General features: G+C 49.9%; 1 protein-coding gene across 1 annotated transcript in view; it reads right to left on the bottom strand.

The window, feature by feature from the left end:
• Positions 1-3,062: 3,062 nt before the first annotated feature.
• KCNK12 (potassium two pore domain channel subfamily K member 12) overlaps positions 3,063-23,690 on the bottom strand; it is a 44,140-nt gene continuing 23,512 nt past the window's right edge. The window contains exon 2 of the mRNA XM_031672585.2: positions 3,063-4,072. Coding sequence (XP_031528445.2) covers positions 3,306-4,072 — 767 coding nt within the window. The 3' untranslated portion in view covers positions 3,063-3,305. The remainder of the gene's footprint in view (positions 4,073-23,690) is intronic.

The raw sequence follows: 23,690 nt of genomic DNA, 5'->3' as shown, positions 1-23,690 counted from the left end.
TGGGAGCCCTACAGCCTCAACATGAGAGGGATGGGTGTAGGCCTCAGGTTAGGAAGCAAATTCTCAAGCCTGGAGGCATTGTGACTACAGTGAGTGACCAGCTGTGGGTCAGAGTGGAGACCCCCACATGCTGGGAGAGGCCACAGCATCGAAGAGAATGGAGCCCTTTCTTAGCCTAAGATTCAGAAGAGCCTGCACCAAAGAAAGAGGTCCCTATCAATGTCTATAATCCTGAAATGATGGGAGGATCCCATCCCTACTTGTCAAGCAGGTCTGGTTCTCAATGCTCGCCCTTAAGCAGGATGTCAACAAGCCCTTTAGGCATGCGTCTGGGCTCCATCAGTCCCCCTGACCTTGGGAGCCTGGCTCTTCTGGGCATCTGAGACACTGAGACCCTTGGCCTGAGGTGAAGGATACTGATGTATTGAAATGAGGGGAGGGGGGCGGAGTGGGGGACCAGGGGAACATGGGCAAAAATACGGGCATACCACTGAGTCTGAGCTACCATTGTACACTAGAGGACTGGTGTTTCTCTGGGAGGTTGGTGAACTCGAAGGGTCCCTTTCCTGCCCCTCAAACCATGCTTTCGATTCCCTCAGAAGCTTGCTGAAGCTGTTTCCAGTTGCCTCCTTCCAAAGGCAAAGCATAGGAAAAGAAGTGAAAACAGCTAAGGCTGCAGCATGAGCAACTCAGAATAGACTCTAGGAAGCACTGCTGACAGAGTAGACTGCCAAGGAGGGTTTTGAAATTTTCCTCTCTGTAGGCAGGTCCTGTTCCCTCCTGTGAGGATGGGATTCTGTGGAGTCCTGTGTGCTGGTCGGTGGATCGCCTGGATGCCCCTTTGGCCTGTCTGGCTCAAGGAGCCTGGGTGACTGTGTCTTAAGCCTCCTGTGCTGTTCCTGGGGCTCACTTTCTCTGGGATGGCTGCTTTTTTGCTGCTATTACATCCTCACGGTCTAGATGTCTCTGTCATGGGGATGTCTACTTTCCCCTCCGGATGGCTCAGATCCTCAAGTTATTTCCCGTTGCCTAGGTGACACCTCTAATTGGATGCCTTCTAATCTTCCTTTCTTTTAAAGGAATAAAGATGATACTTTATTTCTAGGTCCTGCTAGAGAACTCTGCCCTAAAAAAAAACTGTGCCTCTCTGAGCGTGCCATCGCTTCAGTGTGACTGCAGCCATCACTCGGATGGGGGAAAGGGGTGGCGGGGTTGGGGCAAGTGGCTCACGGAGCTGGCCTGACTGACCGCACAGTGTATCCTGGAAGTGCGGCTCTCTGGAAGCCTACCCTTCAGGAACTGGCAAGACTGACCTCTCTTCCGGCCAGCTCCTCCTCACTGGTTTCACCCTCAAATTAGAGCCAGTGATTAAAAAACCAATCCCAACCCAAATTAGAAATTACCCCTCACCTCTGAAGAAGAAATGACCTGAAGTAGCTAGAGAGTCACTCAGATCCTAACTTGTTTTTTCCTTCCTGCCATGAACTGGAAGGGGAAAGGGGAGGCTGACATTCAAGTATGACTCTTAATGCTATGTGTGTGTGTGTGTTTGTGTGTGTGTGTGTGTGTGTGTGTGTGTGTGTATATGAGTTCCAGGCACATATGTTTTCTTCACTGCCAGGGAGGGAGATTTCACGGCTTTTGATGCCTCTCAGGCAGAGAGTGTGAGAAGTCCTGGTGCTTTTCTAAGATTTCCTGTCAGAAGCTGTATATATATTGATGGGTCACACGGTGTCTGACTAGACTCTGATATTTGTCCTTGGGATCCTCATCTTTTTGGATGACTAAAATGGGCCAAAAGAGTATTGTTCCTTTGCAGTCTAAGACCCTCATCTCTTCAGTGAAGGCTGGATATCTGGCCTTCCCCCAGGTCAGTGACCCCTACAAGACAGAATCTGGGAGAACCTGTCCCTCAGTTGGGGATCATCCAGAGCAAAACTTTATTCCTAAAATTGCTTCCATCCACCAGCTCTCTCCCTCTTGCTTTTCTCCGCCTCCAATACAGAAAACACATTCACTTGATTATCTATCAGTGGGGGCCAAACAGGGTTTAGAATGGGATATGTCCCAAACACTTCAGAGGCTCTGGAGTCAAATTCTCTGACACTTGCAGGACGGCTGCTTTGGTTCCTGGTGCTGCAGGCCCTGGGGCCCACAGCTCTAGCAGGCAGAACCCTGCTGCAGAGGAGGAGGGGCAGCTGGAGGGGGTATTGCACTCGGCAGCCTTGCACTCTCTAAAAGGGAAAACAGTTAAGAAAAAAAAATCCACACCAACAAAGAAAAATCTTGTCAGAGAAGACTCAGATATTCCTGTTAATTAGGAAAAGCTTTCCCTTGGATGATGCTGGTGAAAGGAGGGTTGAGGGGATTCAGAGATGTGCCCTGAGCCTCAGGGATCAGCCAGCTGAAGCAGAGCTGTGCTCCTGCGGCCTGAATGCTCCCTAGGGGCCTTCCCTCTTTAGAAGTAGCTGCCCAGTGCTCTGTGCTAAGTGGACTAACTCCAGGCTGAGAAAAGCCTGCTAAGCCCCTTACCACTGCAATTCCCAAATCTCAGGGAAATGCCATAGTCCGCAAGTTGGTGCTATGTTTCATCTCATTGCATAATACTACACCATTCTTTGTGTGTAGCGACTCTTCTATATATACACATCGGGAGGCAACATATGGCTCTCCCCACCCCCACCTGTCAAAACTGTGACTATATCACTTCTGACGACCAGAAGGAAGCTGCTAGGCTGGGCCAGGATTCTAAATGCTGCGGAGGTAAGTCAGAGCCATGAAAAGTTGCACCATATGCTTTGGGGTTGCCAGCTGCTTATGTGCATGGAGACTGGGTTTAGTGCCAGTCTGCTAAACCCAGGGGCGGCACACTCCTCGCTGCGGTATGCACCAGGTGAGGGTCTGGGGTGCCACTTTTTCTCTCCCTGGAGGAGAATCTGCTGGGGACCACAGCTCTCCAAGAAGGGACCCACAAGGAAAACAGGCTCCCCCAAAACCTGCCCTTGATAACATCAGGCCTGGCCAAATAGTATTTCTTTAAAAAAAATTTTTTTGGTTTCATTTTATTGGATCAAGATTAAGAAAGCGCCAGCGTCTTAGAGAAGGAAAGCGAACGCCGCCGGGCTGCACGCCAGCCTGGTGAGGGTCCCTGGCGCGGCGAGGCGCGCGGTCTACCTGGAGGCGCTGGTCTCGGCCAGGCGGTTGTTCATGATGCCCAGCGCGCCCACGCCGCCCGAGAAGCCGTTCTGGCGCGTGTTGACGCACACACTGCGCGGGTAGCCGTTGGCTGTCTCGGACAGCTGCTTCTACAGCAGCGCCAGCGACACTTTGTTGGAGGCTGTGAGGTCGCGCATGGAGATGAGCTCGCCCGATAGGCGGCGGCCCTCGGCGTCGCTGTCGCGGGCCGCGGGGTCTGCGCCGAGCGCGGCCAGGCGGCGGCGCAGCCGGGAGCCCGGGGTGATGGCGTTGCGCCGGGCCAGGGGCGCGCCGGGCGCCGGGCAGCAGCGCGCGCAGCAGCGGCAGCTCAGCTTGCGCAGCATCCAGTTGAGCACCTGCTTGATGAGGATGGAGATGACATTGAAGAGCGAGTAGATGCAGCACACGCCGAGCAGGATGAAGAGGAAGTTGCCCAGGCGGTAGAGCCCCTGGTTCCGGTAGGCGGCGTGCTGGCTGCTCACCAGGTCCCCGAAGCCGATGGTGCTGAAGGTGACGAAGCAGAAGTAGAGCGAGTCCATGTAGTCCCAGCCCTCCACGCTGGTGTACATGGCCGAGGCGCAGCAAGACAGCAGCACGGCGAACAGGCCTAGGATCAGCAGCACGTGGTACACAGAGGGCTTCCAGCCCGCCAGGCAGTCGGCCTCCGATAGTGCAGAGCCACGACGGAAGGTGGCGGGCAGTAGGCCACTGCGGCGCAGCTGGCGCTCCCGGCAGGCGCGCATGATGAAGGCCAGCAGGGAGATGATGCGCTCCAGGAAGAGGTTGAAGAACAAGATGGTCCCAGCGCAACCGAACAGCCCGTAGGCGATGAGGAAGGCCTTCCCACCCACTGTTGCTGGGGTGGTCATGCCGAAACCTGTGGAGACAGAGCAGGGGTCACGAGGTCCTGGCTGGTCAGGTGGTCTCCAGCCGGCCCCCCGTGGGGGGCAGGCCTATGCAGGTGCTGATATGGCTTCTATCCTGAGTGGCATCACTCAGTACGTAGACATTTGTCTCCCTTGGTGGCACTAGACATGGTTCCTAAATCTGGTCAGCCCCTAAACTGATGGAGGTGCCCTAACTCCTCGTCCTGGAGACCTACCAATCAGTATGAGAGAGGCAGGATAGTCATTGGGAAGGACCCATCAGGACATGCAAAACAAAACAGCTGCCCTGGTGCAAACCACTGAGATACCCACAAAACAATGTCACCAGCTCTCCCATCCCCGAAATCGTTTTTAGGTACCAGTGGCACACCTGGGCCTTGTTAGGACAGAATCCTTTGAAGGCTTCATTTTTCTGGGATTGCTGGGTAGAGGGTGTTCAGTCCAGATAGCTATATTGGATGGTCTCTGAAAAGGGGTTTATGAAACTGACAAAAGAACTGTTTGAGAATGAGTCCTCAACCTTCAGACAGTGAGCGTGGCTCCGCCATTGGATATCAGCTCCTTCTCACCCAAGGACCACCCTTGATCACACATGTAGCCAAGGGAAAGGTTTTGGCTCAGTTGGGTCCTGCACTGCCATGTGTCTGGGGTCACTTTTGTCCTGGGAGGTCTGCAATGTGCCTGGGCAGCTGCTTAGTGCTTTAACTCATAATTAAGTCCTAACTTACTCATTTGTTCAAAGCACTGTTTAAGGGAGATTCTTTATCAATTGATTTCTGCAGAAGACTTGGCTTCCCACCAGGATGCTTGGCCCATGCCATCCAGGGCAGTGCAGAGAGGCAGCTCTGCTCCTCCATCTTGTGCTCTCAGCCAGCTGTCAGATTTGATGTCTTTGTGGGACCTATGTTTGCCTGATTCTGGTTATGGGAGAGGATGTGATCCCTTAGCATGAGAATCTACTGCTGCTTTGAGTTGAAAATGCATCACCTGAGTGGCACAATAGCACCTATCAACACCTCTGCAGCAAAAGTTCAGAGGCATCGTGGCTAATACATGCCCAATGTCAGGAGGTCTACCTATGCACTGTTTGTGGAGTGGGGCCAATTCTGGGAAAGGAGTGGCTTACTATTCCCCTAAAAATCCAGAGAAAAACATTTTTTTCCAGGATAATCCCTTAACCTTGTATGCTAATCATTTTTTTAGATTTCCTACAGGAAATGCCCAATTGCCTGGCATGGCCTTCATCTTATGCTTACTGACTCAAGTTAGGAGAAAATCTTAAAATGATACTTCTTTTGAGAAAGATAGATTATGTCCTTAGATTCAGAATTTGGCCATAAGAGTGTGAAAAAAAAAAACCCCAACAAATTAGCAGTGTAACCAGGAACCTGATAGAGGAGTTTTGCTATACTTTAAAGCCAAAGTCAAGTTCTTGAATTCATACAGAAGTCATCTCTGAATCAATATGACTATATGTGGAGTGGGAGTGTTTGTGTTTGTGTGTGTATGTGTGTGCATGTGTGTATACTTATAAAAAGTCCTAGATTGATAACCTGCAGCCTAACTAAGTTATGGTCTATTCATACAAGGAAATACTATATATCAACGAAAAAGCATAAACCACTGCTACTTGCAACAACATGAATGAATCTCACAAAAGAATGTTAAACAAAAGGAGCTGAACACAAGAGAATTATTCCATTTATATAAAAATTAAAACTAGGCAAAACCGATCTACAATATTTTTTGAGGGGTGGAATCTTGGCTGGTAAAATAAGGAAAAGCGAGGAAGTGATTTTGGTAAAGTCAGAATTGGGAGTGGCAGGGTGTGGTGACTAGAAGGGAACTTATGGGGTGTCTGGAGTGCTGAAAATGTTCTGTTGATCTAGGTGGTTTCATGGGTGTTAGTTGTGTAATAATTTGTCAGACTATGTATTTTATAAGTTTTTTGTACTCTCATAATAAAAATGTCAAAATGCCTAGACTGTTAGAGCTGTGAGGGACCTTAATTCTGATCTCCTACTCACTGTACAGGCGAGGGAGTAGGGGCAGAGGGGACATGACGTACAGCTTGTGGGAGACAGATGCCATGCACGTGTCCTGGCTTCTAGCCTGGTGCTTAGAACATCATACACAACACTGCTGCTACTCATGAAGGGAAAACAATACTGCTAGTAGGGGAATCACTTGGCTAAATTCCTACAGAGATCAAAAATCCTGAGCCTGGAATATAAATCCTGTGCTTAAGAGAATACTGAATGGGATTTCCTTATTCTTTAAAATTGTCATCTAAAGTCTTAAAGCTAAGAGTGACATGTGATACATTAGCCCTCATTCTAAAGAGAAGTTCTAGGTACATCTATGTTGGATCTGCTAAAACAGCAAAATTGGTCTGGTGACCAGTAGCCCCACCACCCACCTTCAGGCTAGAAATTATCCAAGGATAATAGGAGATGGTCTTGAAGTAGGAAGGAGTGTTGTGGCATTCCCAGGTCAAGAGATGATGGGGGGAGGTGATTGAGAGGCCCTCAGGCTGTAGCAAGTGTGGCCTGGCAGCTCACTTCCTGGTGGATGCTGGCTGAGCTGCGGACACTCAAAGGCTCATCCAGGAGCACTGGAGTGGAACATGGGGGGAGAGCCAGAGGTGTCTCCTGGAGTCTGAAGCTGTGCAAGAGAGCTCTCTGGGCCAGAGGCTGACCGGAGCAGCCCACACAGGTAGGGGCGGGAAGAGGGCAGCAGTTGGGGCAGTCTGTGCTCCTAGGGCATCCTGAGTCAAGGATGTGTGTGAGTGACACATGTCAAATGGACTCTGCAGAAGGCAGCCAGAGCTGAAGAGACTCCCCAGGAGGGCTGCTGTGTGATCAAGGGGGCCTGAGGGGCAGAGGGCGGGAGACAGCATGCAAGGTAGTCACAGGAAGCACTGCCCACTCAGGGAAAGATGTAGGGCAGTGGTCCCTGTGTAAGAGGGTGGTCTCCAAAGACCATACGGGCTCCATGAATGGGTCTATCTGTCTTAACAGTGGGCAAAAGGATGATAGTGGCACCAGTGATGTAAGACCAAGAACAAGCAAACAGATGACCCCTCCCACACTGCAGGTCCCCAAGCCAGGGGCCAAGCCAGAGCTGAGGGAGAGACTGAGCTTTGATTAGAAGTGAATTTGAAGATTAGATTTAGATTGGAGTGGACATCTGAGAATAAGTCTCATTTTAAAAACTGCTGGTATTTAAAAAAATTTATTGGAAAAACTCTAGCATCTATCTAAGATATTATTAACGAATCCAAAGGGGGAGTTCTTTAAAACCATAGATGAAGACAAAGCCATTTCCTGTGTCAGCCCATTTAATAAACTGGTTCCACCTGGACTCACTCTCGCTGTGGTGAAGGCCCCCCTCTCTCAGTGCCAGCCCCACAGGCCTCACCCTGCTCCATCTCTGCAACCCATAAGGGAGGCACGTCCCTGATTATCAGACGAGGGGTCGAGGGGCCAAGTAGCTGCCATGACCCCACAGCCCAGAAATGGTGGAGCTGAGACTGAAACCAAAGTCGGCTGGTGTCTAATATCTGCCCTTTTCATGACCCTAGACTGTCTTCTGAGAACACCATGGGCCTCCATTCTTCTTAGAGGCCCGAACTGCAGTCCTCTAGGCCTGGCAGCAGGAGAGCACTCTCACACAGGGAGAGTGGTTGACCCTCAGTCACAACTCCTGTCCCCAAGAGTCCTCCCTCTTCTGGTGGCTCTTTCCACTGACCATTGCTGGGGAGAGGGACCACTGCTCATCAATTTTCCCACCAACGCAGACTCATCCCCCTTCCCTTGGCACAGCTGAGACAGCAGGGCTATTCAAACCAGCCTCACCCCAGGGCTTGAGGACAGCAGGAGGAATGAGGCACAGAGGGGACCACTGCTTCCAGCTGACAGTCCAGCTGGTTGCTCCCAGACTGGGGACTCATCTGCCCCGTGGGTTTCTCACAAGACAGGCCCTGCCTGACCTACCCCTGAGTCAAAGGCAATCTCCACTTTGAGGAGCATCCTCAGATTCCTCCAGACTCCTCCATGTCTGGACTCCTGGCTTCTGCCCCAGCACCCCCTTTAGAGTCTGGATTTCTTGCCAAGGACCTGCCTCTTCCCAGGTGATGGAACCCAGAATGAGACCCATTTCTCTACCGACCCTTCTCCTTCCCCACAGGGCTGTGGCCTTTGCTGAGGCTTCTACATGATGCCACCACCAGGTGTGCAGCCAGAAGACCAGCATCCACCTCTCATTCTTTTGTCCAGCAGACACTTACGAAGGACCTGGTTTGGGAGGCCTTGTGCTAGGCTCAGGGACACAGAATAAAACCAGACAGATGCCATCCCTGCCCTCACAGAGTATATAGGCTGCCTTCTTTGAGAGTTTGCACAGATCCCTACCCATCTTCTGCTGGTAGCTCACCCCTGGGCCAGGCACAGCTTTTCCCTGCCACCCCCACATAGAGGCTGGGCCAGAATTTGTCCTGAGGTTTCCCCATGGCCATGACTGCAGGCCCAAAATGACACCAAATGCTTGACTAGCTGTGGCACTATTTGCCCAGAATGACAGGCAGGTCAAGAGGTTCTCTGAGAGCACAGAGGGCACCCAAGGCAAAAGTCCCTCTCACTGCCTCGATTCCAGAGATCTGGCTCCTGTGTCCACTTCACTTCCCTGTGCTTTCCTCCAGACCCTACTGTCAGCTTAGCTCCAGAGACAGGGTGGAGGGGGCATAGTCTACCCTCCTTCCTCATCAACTGGACCAAGAGGCTCAGAGCTCTGGGGGCACTGAGGCCCCAGGTCAGGCCTCTTGCTGAGGGAGGGCGGTAGGGTCCACGCCTGGTGCTATAGCCTAGCCAGATGCTTCGCAGAATGAAAGAACAGTCCCCTAAGCGCTGGCAATCTGCGGGGAGCCAGGCTGACTCTGCAGAGGGGCCTGGAAGCTTCAACCAGAGAAAAGGCATACCCAGCCATCCCGCAAATTATCCCCCTACCCCACTCACACCCTGCAGAGGCGTAATCTGTCCCCTGGTTTGCACCAAACCTGTTATTTTGTTTATGCCACAATTGATCTGCCATCCCAGTTTGCAAAAAGCAGACACTTGGGGGCTTTATTATGCCACTTTGACAAAAGCTGTGAAGCTCGTTCCCACAGCCTGTCTGGTGCCGCCTTCGCAAATGGGGCCCTAGTGACAGGGCCTCTGGAGTTCAGCTCAGAGAGCCTGGAAGCCAGATGGGGAGGCCAGTGCTGATCTATATTGGGCCCTGGGTGGCAGCCTCTGTGCTGGACACTGGACACATGTCCTCTCATCCAGTACCCCCAACCACCTTGTCATCAACCCCAACACTGCAGGCAAGGACATAGGCCAAGAAAGGTGAAGGTATTCAACAGAATTATAGTTTGTAAGTGGCTGAGCTGACCCTGAAGCCCTTTCTACTGCGCCAGATGGGAAGTCTGGGCTCATCACTTCAGGGGGAGGGGGGACCTTTCTCACTGGCTCTGCTGTGTCAACTTGGAAGAGGGGAAATGTAATTTATAATCCAATCCAGGATACTTTGCAGAGCAAATAATTACCCCAGGGCAGCATGTGTAAACCAGGGCTGATACAAGCAACTGGAATGTATGATTAAAATGCAGATTCCAAGGCAGGACCCACTTCAGAGGCTTACTTAGAGATGCCCAGGAATCTACATTTTAACAAGTGTCCCCTGATTCTAGTGCGAATGGGCTAAAGCCCTTCTTTTAAGAAACAATGTTATACCGTATCCCTGATGACCCTACCGGTTGGAAACTGCCTAATTTCAAATATATATATTCATATATGCACAATTGAAGTATAGTTGATTCAAATATTTTGATTTAAATTTCTTTTAAAAAAATTTTCAGCTTTATTGAAGTATAGTTGATATACAAAACTGAAGGTGTTAAAAATGTACACCATGATGGTTTGTTGGTTTAAATTTCAAGTGACTTAAAACCCTTGCTGTGAACATTGCAGCTGTTTTCTTAACAACCATCACCCACATCCCCTCCCCCACAACGTATAGCAGCCAGGCTCCTTGGAGAACTGACCCAACTCCAGGGAGTGCTCCATTAGTCTAGGCCAATCAGGATAATCCAGTCTCTTACCATGATTGGCTCAAGGATGGATAGTATTTCCATGGCTACAGAGATTGGCTCAGGAATGGGCATCTTGTCCCATTCAGGCTAATCAGATGGGAGAAGAGTTTCCCTGATAGTTTCTGGGTTAAATGCCTCTCACTTTTAAAAGAGAACTGCCCTGGGTGTGGAGGGAGCAGGAGGTGGCCCCAGGAGTGGTTGGTGACCATCTGCAGCCATGAGGAGCCAGCCTTAGATGAAGCTGACACAGCAGAAGTCTGAGTCAAGGTATCCTGAAAGAAATGAGTTCTTGATGACCCTAATAAGCTGTCAAATCAACCTGGCTAGGCTGCCTGATCTATCCTTGGACTTCCAGTTGCATGAACCCATAAATCCCTTATCCTGCTTAAGGCTCCTGTGACATGCAACCACACTTCAACAGGCGCTGATGGTTAACGGCCTGATTAAACATCCCAGGGTCAAGGAAATAGTACCAGACATGAACTCAAAGCTTTTACTTTGGTTGTAGCCTCTATCAGCCAAGTGATTGAAGCAAGTCATTTTCACTAACTCCTCTGAGCCTGGATTTCTTCATCTGTAAGATGTCGACCACCTGGTGTGAACCCTCTTCGTAAATTGTGATACAACCTTCCAAAGTGTGTTCCTCAAGATAAGATGGTAAGTAGATAATGGGAGGTGGGGGGAATTCCCATGATTTAAAAAAAAAAAGTTAAAGTGAAACAGGTTTACTTACTGCAGGACTTTTCAGAGTGCTCATTGAGTTGATATGATTTATGAATCTAAGAGGGCTATGCTAACCTTATTCAGTGTTCCCCAAACTAATTTGACCATTGAGTGTATTTAATTACCTCAGGTGACTTGAGTGTTTCAAAGAGTAGTCTTTGGGAAATGCTGTTCTCTACCCTCATGAAGAATTAAGGATGAGACATTTAAAAACATTCACGAGGATTTCCCATGTTTTAAACAAGTCACTGCGACACCGCAATGCCTAGAAAAGGTCCTGACATGTAGAATGTGCTGGGCCAAGTTTGCTGAGTGAATGAATAAGCCATTTCTCTACTTGTTTGGAGCAGTGATTCTAGAACTTGATTATCTAGGAACCACCTAGGGATGTTGTTAGAGTCTGGGGTGGGGCTTACAATTCTACAGTTCCCAGGTGAGGCCACTGAAGCTGATCAGTGAATGTTATTTTAAGTACCAAGCACAGATGACTTTTAGCATTAATTACTTTTGTGGCCTGCCTCCACAATGAGATTGGGAACCCCTGTGAGTAGGGACCAAATCATGTTGGCTGTTTGGAACTGGGATGCTGAGGTTTGAATCCTAGGTCTACTACTTGCTAGCTGTGTGTCTTTGAGCAAATTAATTAATCTTGCTGTGCTTCAATTCTCTCATCTATAAAGTGGAGATGATAATATACCTTCCATAATTTTTGTATTAAATTGAGTCAATATATGCAAAACACTTAGAACAGTGCCAAGCACTTAAATGAGTCCTTAATAAAAGCTAGTTGTTATTCAGCTTCTATTCTCTACAGTGAACCAGGGAATTATGTATAAAGTAGGCACTGAGAATTATTTGTTGACTGAATAACTGAAAGTAAACATTTCAAGAACTTTTCAAAGATGAGAGTTAAATATCAGAGAGAGTGAAAAAGGTGAGATGTGGGGTCAGTGGACAGAGGAGGGGAACGGACCCATTAGGACTCATCAGATAAAATACAGGACTCCTGGATAAATGTGAATTTCAGATAAACAATTTTGTTTAGTGTAAGTAGATCTCAAACACTGCGTGGGAAATACTTATGCTAAAAATGATTTGTTGTTTTTCTGAAATTCATATTTAACTGGTAGCCCTGTATTTTTATTTGCCAAGTCTGGCAACTCTACCCATGGCCCGACTTGTCTGCATGGCACACTCCTCTGGGAAGCCTCTCCCAACATCCCCATCTCCTGTGATGCTTTCTGACTGGCTGGAGGAGGGATTAACAGGCTTACTTCAATAGTCAAGGAGCCTAAAGCTCTCACAAGTGCCTCTCCCTCTACAGAGAACAGTGGGAGATGTGAGGTGGGCTGTGGGGCAGAGGGTGGGGCTGCCTTCAGGCAGCTCTGTGGTTGGAGCAGAGACACTGACTCTTGGGGAGAAGGAGGGAAGCTTCTGGAGAGGTGAGAGGTGTAAATTGCTACAAGATCAGGCATGTTGCTGGATGCCAGGCCCGGATGCTGGAGAAGCTTCTAGAGGTGCCAGGTGAAACTTTCACTCCGACAGAGCTCCTGCAAGTTCAGCCTGAGTACCATAAGGTGGAGATTCTAGCGTGAATGGGCTAAAACCTGTCCTGCCACAGGTTCACCTGCTCCATTGGCAAGAGTCTTGAAGGGTGAGTGGGATTTTGAAAGGGAGGAAGTAGAGGCTTGGGTTTGAGAAATGTGTGCTCCACTGGGAGCATGCTGTGCACAGACCAAGGTGAGGGGCTGGGTGTGTGTGACAGGTTTGGTCTGCCTGGCTCCCCGTGGAGCTTGGTGTTTGGCTCACAGACAATGCTAGTAACTTGCTGATGGAGCTGGTGAACCTGTGGCAGGAGGACAAGATCTTGTAGAAATTTACAAGCTCTGGAAACGTCAAGCTGCAGGCGATAAATTCAGTGAATCTTCTTCCCTGTAGGCTTGGCAAAGGCCAACATCAGCTTTCTTGGAGTTGAGAGCAGGTGCTGTGGCGTCAGGCTCTGGCGCCTCCACTTGCTAACAGGGCGATGAGGACAACGTACTGCTCCCTCTAAAAATAGCCTGATGCCCGCCCACCTCTGAAGGTTGTTGTGAGGAGTAAATAAGGAGGTGGTTCCCACGTGCCTCCCACAGCACCTAGAACACGGCAAGTGCTCAAGGAGCAGCAAGCTTAACTGGGAAACACCGCGAGTGAGGCCTGGCCCTTACATCACAGCTGAAGAGCCTGAGGTGAAGCACGGCCTGGGCGAACCATGACTAGGAATTTTGGCAGCAAGGAAAAGCCCCCAGGAACACTCAAGATGACTCCACCACTAACTTGCTGTCCCTTCACCTCACCAGGCCTCCGTGTCCTCAGAGTCCCAGGTGAGTGGCAGCATACCCTCTGTGCTGGCCTCCGGCTCTGGCCCCTGTACTGGGTGGGAGGCACCACCTTCTCCATCCCAAGATTGAGTGTGGCAGCGGGGCAGGACACTGGAGAGTGGGGCTGTTGTGTGGAAGCTGAGGCTGTGGGCTGCTCCATTTGCCTGCTCGGGAGGATTTGTCTAAATTGTAAAGCAGATGGACAGACAGATCCCTGAGGGCCATGGCACTTCGTGCCTTCTCTCCATGGGCATAGCAGGGCTGGGCTCGTGCTAGGTGCTTCCTGACTCAGGACAAACCCAGAACAAAGAAAAGCAGGTCACAGGGATAAAGCGGGCCCTCCTCATTCACCTGTTTGCTTTGCTCTTGACTTGTTCTTTGGGGGCCTTTGGGATGATCTTTGTTTGCTGAGAGCAGGAGGTGGGGTAGGGATGGCTGAGAGTGCCGGCCAGTGTGGGGAGTGGGGTTGGAAAAGAAAGCTGAACCCCACAGACTGCAGGCCAGTGGTTTTTTAACATTAGGAAAGTTTCGGTAATCTGGGAGTCATGGGCAAGTGACCTCGAGAACTGCTTTGAACCTCAGTGCTGTTTTCCTTGCCGGTGGGGCTGATTGATCCTGCGCTTCATCTGTGGGATTAAGGTTTTCTCTCCTCACCAGAAATCATTCAGCAAAATGAGTTATTAAAAGCCAGTTAACTACTCCTGCCTCCGGGTAGCGCCCGCTTAACAACCTGTCCCGGGGAGCAGCTGTCAAGCTCGGCCCTCAGAGCTGACTCATTTACATAGAGCCCGTCCTCCGTCCTGCCCCCCCAGATCTGTCCCTGTCTCTCTGATGACTAATCCTTTTCAGGGATGAGATCACCGCCCCTCCTGCCCACCACAAAAAGAGCAGAGCCCTAGCCTCAGCCCAGAATTTTGGGAGAAGACTGAATCCCAGGCTGGGTTAGGCAAGGACAGAAGTCAGAGGGACAGAAGTCTGGCCAACAATTGCCCAGAGTTGGGGCAGTGAGATGAGGAAAGCCCCAAAGCCCACCAGCCCCATCCTGGCTCCCCCCAACTCAGGGTCCCCACGCAGGGCTGTGGTGAGGCACAGGCCACCTCCCAGAAGCGCAGACAGACCTGCTGTGGGGAGAAGGCAGGGCCATCAACCCCTGCTTGGAAGTGTCAATACAGTGTCAGTTGAATCACATCCTGCCCCAATCCTTGATCATAGAGGAGCAGATTTTTTTAAAGGGAACCTAGTGATTCCTGTCAAGCAAAGACTCCTGCTCTCGCGTGCCCAGTGCCAACTCCCCTCAGTAGAGTCAGTTTATTCACCTGGAGAAGCACTCCCCATCCCTCCCCAGGGAGCTATGAGCCACAGTTTAGAGAGGATCTCTGCACCTGGGCTGAGGGGAGACATGTGGAAAGGGGCCAATGCCTGAGAGGCTCATGCCCTGGGGCCACTCCTTAGGGCTCAGGATCCATCCCACTGAGCTGGCCCCAGTGCCTTGCCACCTCCCCGAACCTCTCCTCACAGAAGGCAGCCTGGCTGGCTGCTCCAGAGGAGAAATCAAGCCAAGAAGGCATAAAGAAAACAAACCACACTTTAAGCTGCAGCCAGGGAAGGACTGTTGAGGGGCTCCGGGGAACACTGTGTGCCCTGCTGGCCCACTGACACGGCCCCTTGCCTGACAGCCTGGGAAACATGCGCGAGGGGCTCTGGTGGGGCCTGGCTGGGTCAGGAGGGCCTGGACTTGTGGCACCTGGAATGAGGCTAAGGGTTGAGGGCAGGGGCTGGTTCCTACTGCATGTCCTCCTCTCAGCCACCCTGCAGGGGAGGGAGGAAGGTTGATCACTGGTTCATGGAAGCCCCACTCTGTACCCTGGGCTCTGCTGGTGCTTTCACAGATGTACCCCTAGAGCAGCCCCTGGAGGCTAGGGGAGTGTGTGGCTTCTGGTCATTGTTCAGGTATGGAAACCAAGGCTGGGGGAAATACAATAACGAGGGAGAGACCACCACCAGCACTCAGGTCCCAAGCCCGGCATTCATGGCTCTTTCCACCTCTTAAGGCCTGACTTGGCCTCTGGCAAAACGTACCGTGCAGGAGGGCTAGCTGTGGCCAAAATGCCCTACGTTTTGCTGCTGCCCTGGGACTATGGTGAGCAACAGGAGGCAGAGGCTGGGGCTCAGAGGTGTTAAGGACCTTGTCCAAGGTCACAGAAAATGGCACAACCAGGATTCCAGTTCAGGTCTGCTGACCCCAAATCCCACATTCTTTCCACCTCATCACCTTGCTTTTAACCCCCTCCTCACATTGGCATAGAGAGACTTTGGTGGCTTGGGACCCAGACTCCTGGTTTTCTGGAAACATTCTCCCTCCTTCTGGTCCATTCTGCACATTGTGCCAGATAGATGGCACGGAAGCACAGCTCTGCCCAGCTCACGCCACGTGAGCTCCCAAGTTCAGGAAGATCTGGAATTTCTTAGACTGGGATTCAAGGCCCCAACTTAATTTTCTAACATCATCTCCCCTCTTTGAACCTTCTTCAGGGCCAGGGGTTCCCTCACTGTTTCATACACACTCATACTCATCTACCAGGTAATTACTGAAAGCCTGCTCTGTGCCAGGCACGTGGAGAGACGAGGTGAGCAAGCTGGGCAGAATCCCGGCCTGGAGGACCTAGTGTCCAGCAAGCACACCACGAACATTCCCTCCTCCATGCCTTTGCACCTGGCGTTCCCACCTCTCAAGGTCTGTATCAACTTATTTCCTTTCCTATTCACCTACTGAATCCCATTGGTCACCTGACAGCACTTTTAGTTCATCAGACATCTAATTATGTGCTGCTCAGAATAGCCCCTATAGTATTGACTGTGGCCCCAGAACATTATTTAACCCTGTGTGTTTCTGTGTTCCCTTGCCAGTGACGACGTGGCCCATGTCTTAGGTTTCCTCTCAGCTTTTATAGTGCAAGGGCTCGAGGAATAGCTGCTAACTTCCTGGTGACACTGGCAGTTTGTCTAGCGACTGCACGCAGGTTTCATATCAGAAATGTGGTTTAAGTTAATTCACCTAACGTGTTTTGGGACCTGCTGTGTGCCGGGCGTTGGGGAGAGGAGCAATACTCGGAGATTCAGTAGTGTCCATACCTGCAGCTGAAGGCTGCCAGGAACACACCAGCAATGGAACAAAACTGAGTCTATTGACTCACTGTAACAAGGGAGACTGTACCCTGTGGGGAGCTGGGGGCATCTCAGTCAGCAGCTATCAGGAAGGACTCATTTAAGATTTGGGCTTGAGTCGGTGACTTGGGGGAGGGCTCAAGAAAGCAGAGCTTTGCTCTGGATTGGATGCTGCCAGGGAGCAGGGGTAATTCTGGGATTGGGTATCTTAATAATTCTTACCTAGAAGAGGGTAATAACGGGGTAAGGTCAAAGCCGTGATTGGTAAAGCAGCAGCAGGCGCTCATGTTAACCAGATGGGGCTGTTTGGTCCTTTTTGTGGTTTGGATAATATTCTTATGTGGTCTGTGGGTTCAGACATGATTATGGGTGAGTGGTTTTGTTTTTCTCTCACTCCACGTTGGTCACAAGATGGCCTTCTCTGATATAGATGTCCTCAGAAATTGCTTATGTTCAACATCAGAACACCCCCACACCACTCCCCCATCAACGCATAGCTGCGAGAGCCGGGCCAGCTCCTAGCTCTCAGAGACTGCTTTTGTCTTTCTCAAAACACTTGTGCACTTAGCATTCCATAAGATGCTACTCATTATTTCTTTTTAGAGAAATTCCTTCCAAGTCTTCCAATTTATTTGGCTGTGTGTGTGTGTGTGTGTGTGTGTGTGTGTGTGTGTACGCACATGTATTTAATTCCATAGGTGGAGCATACTCTAGGTTGTGAAAATATGGATGATTTTTATTTCTATTTTCTTTATGCTTTTATAAATATTTCACTTTTCCTATGGTGCAAATGGGGTAGTTACTACTTTTGAAACCACAACTTTTCTCCCAAGAAGCATTGTTTTTTTTTTAATTATAAATAAATAAGAATAAGGCCTGTGTTCTCAAGAGATTGGCCATGATACCCTGTGAAAATGACAGCATGGGAGACATCACGGGATCCCAGGAAACAAGAGAAGTCTGGGCGAGTTTCCTAGAGGAGGTGCTACTGGCGGAGTAGTAAAGATGCCTTAGCCAAGCAGGTGGGAGAGAGTTTGGGAGATCTGGGTTGGAACATGGATTCAAGGGTCATGTGGATAAGACTTCCCAGGAGCATGTACAGTATAAGAACAGGGGCCCCTGGGGAACCCTAGCATTTAGAGGGCAGAAGGGGAGCCTGTGAAGGAGGCTTTCATTCACTCAACAGATACTTACTGAGGGCCTACTATCTGCCAGGCACTATGCTAGGCCCTTGGGATTCAAGAGTGATCCAAACAGACAGCATTCCCTGTCCTCACGAGGCTTTCATTTCAGCATGAGGGATGCGTAATAAAAAACAAACATAATATGCAAGTAAACTACGTGGTGTATTAGAAAGTGGTAAGTGCTATGGAAAGAAGGAGAATACCACAGAGTTGGCTGAGGGGCTGCAGAGGGAGGAGGCAGGTTGCAGCACTGAGTGAGGCAGGCCTTGTTAAGGAAGTAACATCTGACGAAGGACTGGAAGGAGGTGACATCTGGGGCGGGGGGGTCAGAGTGTTGGCAATCTCCCAGCCAGAGCAAAGGCTCTGAGGCAGGGAGCTGGAGGCGGAGGAGAAGAGAAGAGGGAAAAATAAAGGAAACACTGGGCAGAGAGATTAGTCAGCAAATCTCTCATGGACACTCTCAGGGCAAAGTTACACAAATGCCCCAGAATATGAAAAAGCCTCCCACTCTCACTGGATTTTAACATGAGGGATAAAAAGATAAACGAGTGGTTTTATACAGAGAGGAAGAACTATAATAAATATTCAAGTAGATTTCAAGGGACAGCTGAGATGCTGAATATAACTGTCTTTTTTCCTCTGTGAGCAGAATCCCATGCCATTTTAGAAGGTATTAAGATGATAAGAATAACCATCAACATTTTTAATATCTCTGGACAGTGTATGGAGCAGATTGTTATGTCTTATCTCATTTGGTCATCACCACAACTCAGAAAGAGAATGTCATCATTGTCCCATTTTGTAGATGAGAAAATTGAATCCTTGGGAAATAACACGACATAAATGGCTTCTTCCTTGAGTCTGAGCCGGTCTCCTATCTCACAGCCTCATCTCTCAAGCCTATAATCTTTCAATTGTAACATGGGAAATATTGGAGGGCATATTAGTTTGTATTTTGTATGCAGTATTTATATGCTCTCAATCAACATTTATCTACTAAAAATTTTACATGACAGTGATAAAAGAAGAAGCCACTCTCTGGCTGCTTTGTTGGGGACAGCCTAAAGGGGTCCTGGTCAGAGGCTGCAGTATCAGAGAAGTGGGGTTGCTCAGAGCAGAGCAGTAGCCGAAGGGTTAGACTCAGAAAGGGAGACCAAAGGGAGAGCACAGACGCAGGAGAGAATGAAGTCACTGAAGTCAGAGGAGGCAAGTGGTTTGAGAAGCAGGAATGATGGGGTGAGGGGTCAGAAACTTATAGAAGGGTCTAGTAAGATGGAAACCTGACAGTTCCCCTGGGATTTGGCATGCTGGGAGGAAGCTGGCTGTAGGCATGAGAGGAGGGAGCACAGCCTCATGGATGCCAGGCTTCAGGGGCACCGTAAGGGGAAGAAATGGACACGAGGGGTTGGGTGTAGGGGAGAGACTGCCTTTGAAGCAGCCTATGGGGAAAACTGGGACACCCACACCTGGGAAGGCCAGGGCCAAGTCAGGCACTACACTTACTTTACCTCCAGGAGTGTTATGGATGGATGGAATGTTTGTGTCCCCCCCAAAATTCATAGGTTGAAACCTAACCTCCAATGTGATGGTGTTAAGAGGCGGGGCCTTTGAAAGGTGATTACATGAGGGTGGAGCCCTCATGAATGGGATTCATGCCGTCGTAAAAGGGGCCCAGCTGTCTCTGTCTTCCTACCATGCAGCCATCTGGAAACCAGGGAGCAAGCCCTCACCAGACACTGAATCTGCCAGCGCCTTGATCTTCAACTTTACAGCCTCCAGAACTGTGAGAAATAATGTCTAAACCACGTAGTCAGTGGCATATTTGTCATAGCAGCCCAACGGACTCAGGGAGGTTGAGTAATTTGGAGGAGTATCAGAGTACAGCGGTTAAAATCCCCAGCCCTGGAGTCAGAGATCTGGATTGTATTCAGCCACCACCTTCACTCAGAGCTACTGGCCAAGCCTCCATGTCCTCATCCATCAGATGGGGACAGCCACCTCACAGGGTGGCTGGAAGGATTGGAGGATGGCTCCTTTACTCAGCAGGGTACTTGGCACAGAGGGAACAGTCAGTAAATATGCTTATTATTAAAGTTACACACCCCACAAATGGCAGAGAGGGGAGGAGGCCTGGCTGGGCAGACCTCTATCTTGGAGAAAATACAAACAATGGATCTAAAATTTCGTAACTGCATGTCAGATCGTGCTTTTAAGGCATTCATGTCAGTCTTAGTCCATTTGGGCAGTTATAACACAATTCCACAGATTAGAAATTTAGATCTCACAGTTCTGGAGCCTGGAGGTCCAAGGTCAAGTCCCTGGCAGACTCAGCATCCGGTGAAAGTCCTCTTCCTGGCTCATTATAGTGCATTTTTTACTGGGTCTTCTCGTGGTGACAGGGGCAAGGGACCTCTCTCGGGCTTCTGTTATAAAGGCGCTAATCCCATTCCTAAGGGTCCTGCCCTCATGACCTCATCACTCCCCAAAGCCTCACCTCCTAATAATACCTTGGGGGCTAGGTTTCAACATACGAATTCTAGGGAGACACAAACATTCAGACCATAGCACTCCCTCACCCGTGCACTCACCTGGTCGTTCACTTTTATAACATCATGAAGTGCCTACTGGATACCAGTTGTGAGGTGTGTTTGCTGGGCCAAGGGGCTCAGTGTCTGGCCTGGAAATGGGGAGGGCACAGGCTCACCCCATTAGGGACTTGAAAGAGAGCCCAGAGACCCTAAGCAGTAAGTCCCCTCTTGTGAGAACTCCAGATGCCATCTCTCTGTTAAGTCAGATCATCAGCGAATAGCAACCGTGGACCATATTATCCCACTCCCCACAAAAATGACTTCGCTGTGATTTAAGGTTATACCTCATGCATTTAGGAAGTGATGGTTGAAACATCCATTTGAAGACTGTATCTTTTGCAAAGCCAAAGGGGAAAAAAATCACTCATGTCCTTATTTAAAGACTCATGAGATTCTTTTCTCCTTGAATTCAAGATCTAAAGGGCTGGTTTCCTAGGGGCAGTTGTTCACTTGCTGCCCTTGAATGACCCCTGGGCGCCCAGTTGGCCTGCTCAATAGAAGCTTGAGCCCATGCAGTGATCAATTGCTGTAGGACTATGGGTGCATCTCTCATCAATTCTGAATTATTTTCAGCTCCCTTCCTCCTCCACTTTTCCTCTTCCTCCTATCTGTAAGATCGCTGAGCACCTGCTATGCTCAAGCACGGTGCTCATACACAGCCCTGCCCTCTCGGAGCTTACAGTTCCGCTTATTCTAGTTTTATCATCTAAATTTGTTCAAATCCTTTGTAGAAGTGAGCTGGCTTTTAGTCATCTATAATAAGCAAAAGCAATTTCCAGAAATCTCCAAGTCACAGTAGTCCCACCAAATACATGGCATTTCTTTCTCTAAGGTGGTCTTGAAAGTGCAGACCAACACTGTTACCTAGGAGGGTCCTCACAAGTTTCAGTCTGAAGGCAGGGGAATGGCCTCAATGACCTCTTGTCTCCCCAAGATTCATATGTTGAAGTTCTGAGCCTCCTGTATCTCAGGATGTGACTGGATTTGTAGAGAGGGACTTTAGAGCAGTAACAAGGTAAAATGAGGTCATATAATAGGCCCTAGTCCAACATGACCGGTGTCCTTATAAGAGGAGGTGAGGATGCAGACACGCACCAAGGGAAGACCATGTGAGGACATAGTGAGAAGGCATCCATCTACATGCCAAGGAGAGACATCTCAAAAGAAACCAACCCCTGATAACCTTGGTCTTGGACCTTCGGCCTCCAAATGGGAGAGAAGTAATTTCTGCAATTTAAGCCACGCAGCCGGTAACACTTTGTCACGGCAGTGGGAGCTGGCTAATGCAGCCCCTGTTTGCTGGGCTGCAGAAGCCCTGCATTGCTAGTTCTGCTTTCTGCAGCAGCAGAGGCTGCAGGGAGCTCAGATGCAAAGCTTAGTTTCTGAGCCTTGATCAGGAGGCTGTGTTTATATTTATCCTGCTAACTGCAGGGGACTGTTTCTACCCAGAGCAATAACCTCCCGGGTGAGATGGGGGCAGCCAAGGAACCAGCTGCCTCTGTCAGGATGGGGGATTCCTCCAGCAGGGACCACACCCCCCCAAGACCCCACACTTCTCAGGTGCTCCCTCACTTCAGGCTCTCTCTGATGCCCAGCTCTCCTAACCCCCACAGCGGGCTCAGGCTCCCAGGCCAGAGTTTAGTCTTCCTGGTGCACATGTGGATTGTGAGGAGGCTGACTGCTGCTCACAGCCTCTCCAGAACGTGCCCAGCCCAAGGACTTTGCAAATGAGTCATGATGCTCATCTCACGTAGAGTCTTTTGATTGGTAGTTAGACCTGTTATCCATTCCATCACTGGCCAGATACTAATCCCACTCAGATTTAACACAATGCCGGGTATTTGGTAGATGCTCGATAAACAGAATGAGAAGGGTTTTTTTGGGGGGGGGTTAAAAAAATTAGTCTAGACTTATACTTTCATAAACCATAAAGTGCCTCTGAGGAGAGGGTCTCCTACGAGTGGGTGCCAGCAACCCTGAGCTGTTCTGAGGTCCTGCAGCCAGGCTGGGCTTTCAGGAGCCTCAGGGAGATTTCAGCTGGACCCTGGCCACACTGGATAGGTTCTTGTTTTATCAGAGAAATCACTGGGCCCTTGAGGTCCTAGGAGGGATAGTGTGAGGTGAGAGTATGGAAACCGGGGGAGGTGCCCAGGCTGCTGCTGCCTGCGCGAGGCCGCGTGTGCAGGAAGCCAGCACGTGCCATGGGGCCATGCAGGACAAGACATGGAGAAGCCTCCGGGTGTTCAGCACTGGCTGGAGGAAACGCTTTCTACCCCTAGTGAATAAATACATGAATCAGTCTACACACCGACATGCCATTATATGCTCTTTAAAGGAATTATTTGAGGTGGGAATGTCAATTTACTTGAGCAGGATTGTCCATGGAACTATGAAAAAAGGAGCTTCCAGGGCCTTATATAGCAGGCCCTCTCACCACCACCAGCTACAACCCCACCACAACAGCACAGAAGACAACTACTTTTTTTTTTAAAGCCCTGTTCACTGCACTGTGTCACTTCCCTTTCCAGGCTTCTGTGGGGTTTGTGGTTTTAGAGGATATTTTCACACACAGTTTATATATGTTTCCCCTAGCCATCTATGATGGTGGTGCTATTATCCTGTTTTCAGATGCACAATCTGAGGCTTAGAAATGCATGGTCTAAGGCAAATAAGTGGTGGAGGTGGTTCAGAATTCGGGTCAGTGACCCCACGGTGGTTGGCCCTCCCCTTGCCAGTCTGTGACAACACTGTCTGGGGCTTTCAGAGTAGAAACCTGTGGAAAGTTCAGCTGTCCTGCTGGGTACTCCTGCCCCATGGCTGGATAGACACCCTAGAAGGCAACAGGATGTTTTCCCCCAGGCATGTGCCCTGTCGGCTCTTTGGGAGAAAGGACGGTCCTGAGGCCCTGGACACTGCCCCTGGACTGGTCTTCTGGGAGCTGGCCCCCTCCTCTCCCTCTGCCGCTGTGATTCTAGAGATCTGCGGAAGGATGTTCAACATTTTTAAAGTCTCTGTTTCCCATCCCTCTGCCAAAGAGTGGGACATTGTCCACCAGCTTCAGTGCTCATATCCATTCTATCACCAAGGGGAGGAGGGCAGAGCTGCTTTTCAGCAAGGAGCCAGGGGGCTGCCCCATCACTGCGCCCCAGAGCACAGTCCCCCAGATGTGGTGCCAAGTCTCCAGGGCCTGCCCTCCCTCAGCTTTTGGTGGCAGCAAAAGGCCAAGCAACATTCTTGAAACCTCCAACTTCACCTCTTACATTTAGACTGACTCCACTGTCTCAAAGGAAGCAGACCTTGTCGACCCTGATGTCAGATACACAGACATACCCACACCCCTGCTTTGCTGTCCCGACCCCCCACCTCCCCCTCAACATACACATGGTGTCTCAGGGATAAAACAGGCTGAAGGAATTCTCATCATATTAATTTCTAGCATAGTCTCAGCCAGTCCATCA

The sequence above is a fragment of the Vicugna pacos genome, chromosome 15, assembly GCF_048564905.1.
Source record: "Vicugna pacos chromosome 15, VicPac4, whole genome shotgun sequence".
Classification (NCBI taxonomy): domain Eukaryota; kingdom Metazoa; phylum Chordata; class Mammalia; order Artiodactyla; family Camelidae; genus Vicugna; species Vicugna pacos.
Note: the sequence above shows the minus strand (reverse complement) of the source record. Positions and strands in the feature narration are given on the sequence as shown.